At 43.5% G+C, this 4,876-nt stretch overlaps 1 protein-coding gene across 1 annotated transcript; it reads left to right on the top strand.

Moving 5' to 3' along the window:
* Window positions 1–340: 340 nt before the first annotated feature.
* LOC117345273 lies at window positions 341–4,424 on the top strand. The gene is made up of 2 exons (XM_033908320.1): window positions 341–3,911; window positions 4,111–4,424. The coding sequence occupies exon 1, from the start codon at window positions 2,143–2,145 to the stop codon at window positions 3,244–3,246; it is 1,104 nt and encodes a 367-aa protein (XP_033764211.1). The 5' UTR covers window positions 341–2,142; the 3' UTR covers window positions 3,247–3,911; window positions 4,111–4,424.
* The last annotated feature ends 452 nt before the right edge of the window (window positions 4,425–4,876 follow it).

The following is a 4,876-nucleotide window of genomic DNA, read 5'->3' as shown; positions in this document are numbered from 1 at the left end:
CAGGAGGATTCCACCCTCTATGTATGACGAAGTCAAGACTCACCTTCAGCAGTTATTGTCTGCGGGGGTTATCAAGCCATCATATAGTCCGTGGTCGTCGAATATCGTGCTGGTTAGGAAGAAGGATGGATCCTTGAGAATGTGCGTTGATTTCCGCCAGTTAAACCAACGAACAATTCGAGACTCGTATGCGTATCGGGTAGAGGATATTTTGGATTGTTTGGCTGGTTCAAATTATTTCACCGTGTTGGATTTAAAATCTGGATATCATCAAATCGAATTGGAGGAGGAGCATAAGGAGCGTACTGCATTTTCGGTTGGTCCGTTAGGATTTTATGAGTTTACCAGGATGCCCTTCGGCCTTACGAATGCTCCAGCGACATTTCAGCGCTTAATGGAACGATGTATGGGTGATTTACATCTGGCCATTTGCTTAATCTATCTTGATGATTTGATCATCTTTTCACGAACTTATGAGGAGCATTTGGATCAAGTTTTCCAACGGCTGAGGGACAACGGCCTGACGCTCGCTTCCAAGAAGTGCCAATTCTTTATGAACAGGGTCGCATATGTCGGACATATTGTTACACAAGAAGGAATTGAAGCGGATCCTAAGAAGATAGAGAAGGTTCGGGACTGGCCGACGCCTACTAATCCGGAAGAATTACGACAGTTTCTTGGTTTCGCGGGTTATTATAGGAAGTTCGTGAAAGATTTTGCCAAGATTGCCAGGCCATTGACAGACCTATTACCACCAACTCGAGCCAAGAAGCTTAAAGGAAGGGTCAAGGCAGAGACGAACGGTATTAAGTGGACTTGGACATCGGAGCATGTGACAGCGTTTAGTAAGCTGAAGGATTCTTTGTGTAATCCACCGGTGCTTGGATATGCGAACTATACACAACCGTTTGAACTTCATACTGATGCTAGTACTTTGGGACTAGGAGCTGTTCTTTATCAAGAACAAGATGGAAAGTTACGACCTATTTGTTACGCGAGTCGAGGATTGAGCAAGTCGGAAAGGAATTACCCGGCTCACAAACTCGAATTCCTTGCACTCAAATGGGCGGTAACTGAGAAGTTCCACGATCATTTATACGGACAGACATTCACGGTTCTGACAGACAACAATCCGCTGACGTACGTCTTGGGAAAGGCAAAGCTTGATGCTATGGGACACAGATGGTTGTCCGCTCTATCTGCCTACAACTTCGATATCAAGTATCGACCAGGACGGAACAATGCGGATGCAGATGCATTGTCGAGGCTGCCATGATGCAGTATTTCGTCGGAATCCGTGCAAGCAGTATGTAAAGGAGCCATCGCTTATAATGGGTCCTTGGTGGAATGCTTAAGCTTGTCGACAGAGGTACTTGACACGATGGTTGTGGAAGAGGAACATGGTTTCCGTACCATGACACCCCAGGAATGGAGGAAATTGCAGGCGGAGGATGAAGTTATTGGGGAGTGGTTACCTATCATAAGGCAGAATCTGAAACCAGCACGTAAGAGGTTATCGGTTATTCCAGAGAGCGCCACTCTAAAAAGATGCTGGGGTAGCTGGAAGCTGAAACGTGGTGTGTTGTATCGGAGTGTTTCTGATGGTGAAGCTGATACTGACCAACTTGTACTTCCGGCCGCCATGCGAGATAACGTGTTGACGTCATTGCATAATGACATTGGTCATCCTGGACGGGACAGGATGTTATCGTTGCTGAGGGATAGATTCTTTTGGCCTGATATGACCAAGGATGTCGAGACGTGGGTAAAGGAGTGCCAGAGATGTCTTTTTAGGAAATCTAACTCCAACATCAGAGCTCCTTTGGTGAATATTGTTACTACCCACCCATGGATCTGGTATGCATGGATTTTCTGAAGTTGGAAACGTCTAAAGGTGGATTCCAATATGTCCTTGTAGTAACTGATCGTTTTAACCGGTATGCTAAAGCTATTCCGACTCGGAGTCAATAAGCGAAAGCAACGGCCGATGCATTGCAAGGATTCATCGAGCATTATGGAATTCCGCGGAGACTGCACTCCGACCAAGGTGCCAACTTCGAGGGGAAAGTCATCACCAGCCTATGTGATACGCTGCGCATTACTAAGTCCAGAACGACACCCTACCATCCTAGCGCTAACGGGATGTGTGAGCGTTTCAATAGGACACTCATCGACATGTTAGGCACGTTGGAGCCACACCAGAAGAAGGATTGGAAGAGTTACGTTGGATCGCTCACCTATGCGTACAACTGTACCAGGCATAAAACTACAGGTTACTCACCATTCCAGCTGATGTTTGGGCGACAGCCTCGATTGCCCGTCGACCTGTTGTGCGGAATGGATGAGGAAGGAACCCGACATAGCATCCCAGAATATGTAAAAGCCTTAAGAAGCAGGATGTCTTATTTATTTAGTTTGGCAAGCAAGAAGGCTAGGGATTCGCAGAGTCGTCAGAAGGCAGACTACGACCTACGCAGTAGGGAAGCTGTTCTGGAACCGGGAGATCGGGTTCTGGTGAAAGTTCTAGCCTTTGATGGACGGCATAAACTAGCTGATCGGTGGGAGCCTGATGTTTACATCGTTCAAAGACAGCCTAACGAAGTTATTCCTGTGTATACTATACTCAGAGAGGATGGAGAGGGGAAGAACAGAACTCTTCATCGAAATCATCTGCTTCCGATCGGATGTATACCCGTGAGGACGGATGATATACCTATTGTACCCCAACCTCGACCGGTACCTCGCGTTAGAAGGTCGGAGCTGGCAGGTGGACCACCTCAGAAGGAGTCAGTGGCTGAGCCTGTGAAATCCCTGTCTGGAAGCGAGGGAAGTGACAGCTCAGAAGAGGACTTTGTGGGAATGGACGTTTCTACCGACGTTCAACGGCCACCCACACAGGATATGGATCAAATGAGGCGTGACGTGATACCTGTTCCTGGACCTCAAACTGATCCCAGTGATGTGGAGTCGACAGAATCGGAACCGGACGATGTACCTGCTGTGGCAGTACAGGGAGGTATCACTTCGCCTGGTCCGGCGATTCAACCGCCTAGAAGATCGACAAGAAACAGACGACCGCCTAATTGGTTGACGTCATGCGAGTTCGTTTGTTCACAGCAACCTGTGGGGGCAGATCCGGAATGGAAAATGAAAGCTGCATTCCTAATGGATATGGTGACTTCGAAATCCTTCAGGAATATGCCGGGTTTTGCTCAACAGGCAATGTTAAAGATTTTAACCAGTTAGATACTTTTATGTTTGTTCATTTTCCAGTAATCTATGCATTTGTGCTTGTAGCATATACATGTGTAACTTGAAACCCTTGGGAAGATGAGGGCATCTTCTTTTCACGTGGGGGAGTGTAAGGCGAATTAAGGCGATTGTTGTTTTCTGTGTATGTTTTTTGCATTTAATTTTATTATACTAATTATTATTTTCACTTATTTACAGTCTGTCCTGAACGTGTAGATGAGGACATCTTCCATCTAAGGAGGGGAGTATGTAGTAGTGTCATTATTTTACAATACTGCTTTTTAATTGTTTATATTTATTTTATCTCTACGCGTGCGTGTGTACCGGATGTCAGCCGTCCGCGAAATACGTATACCGTACGTATACGTATCATACGCAATGCGACATGGCGTTAGCGCGCGCGGGAAAGAAGCACGTGTGGATGAATGTGAGCCACTGGACGGATGTGACGTATCGTTATGTCACTTGTCTATCTATTATGTATATTGTCCATATATGGTGTTGTCTACATGAATGTTTCGAATGAATGTTGGGTAATTTAGCGGGGTTCTGGTCACTTTTGGACAGAGCGGCCGATGCGACAGCACCTATATCTATGCTACAGAATTATACCACTATTTGAATCTATATATTGACGATTAGGCCATTCTGAGATTAATGTAAGTACTTGTCTAAATTATATAAGCGTGATATAATATAGTATTTATTTAATATACATGTATTTGATAAGCGTTATAAGTTTATTATTTTTGAAAGTTTGTATTTGATTTAAATATCGGGCGTGGTCAATTTAGAGAACGAGTTGTTTCAATGAAGCGTTAATATTATTTTAATATGTGTATTGTTTTATTTAAATAGTACGACTAAATATTGTACGAGTCGGGAAGCAATGACTCGGCGGACTTGGTCCGGGAAAAGCCCTCTTCGCATTGAAGAGGTGGGCATTTTTATAATGTGACGTATTTTGTAATTATTCATATAATTGGTAATAGATGTACATGTAGCTATATCTTCTATATAATTTATGGAATGAATAATTAGCTGTAAAGTATATATACTGTATGTTTAACAATTTCAACTGATAACGATCAGTTATTAGATGCTACATCTTGAATAATTGTTTGAATGTATGATGCTGTATTGTGTATTATTGGTAATATGATTTATTCATGTTACAGGGTTTTTTGTATTGGATACAATAAACTTCGTATGAAAGAACCCTAGGAGTTGTGTTATCATGGGGAAAACATAGCTACTACAGAAGTAGGTCAGTCGAACTGACACACGTGCTAAGATTCCAAAATACAGCTGTTTTCCATCACTGCCGTATAGTTTACAGCAAAGATATACATGTATACGTTGGGTGCATGTATTCCGACAATGCTGTGGCAGTTGCAGGATAAAACTCTTTATTTTTGTGACTTGAAGCTGCCATATAGCTAAGTACATGTAGAGTGGGGGTACGTAATTTCGCACACTTTTGGTATGTTTTTAAATACATTTCCGTCAAATCAATTTCAAATCAAGAAAGAATACGTCACATTGTTAGATGTACAGATGCTTCGTAACATACATGTGTGCAACCTGATATGCGCACACGTATCACTGCGCAAGGGAGCTATTG

Source organism: Pecten maximus, chromosome 16 (assembly GCF_902652985.1).
Source record: "Pecten maximus chromosome 16, xPecMax1.1, whole genome shotgun sequence".
In the NCBI taxonomy this organism is placed as follows: Eukaryota; Metazoa; Mollusca; class Bivalvia; order Pectinida; family Pectinidae; genus Pecten; species Pecten maximus.
This window is presented reverse-complemented; position numbering and strand designations above follow the sequence as displayed.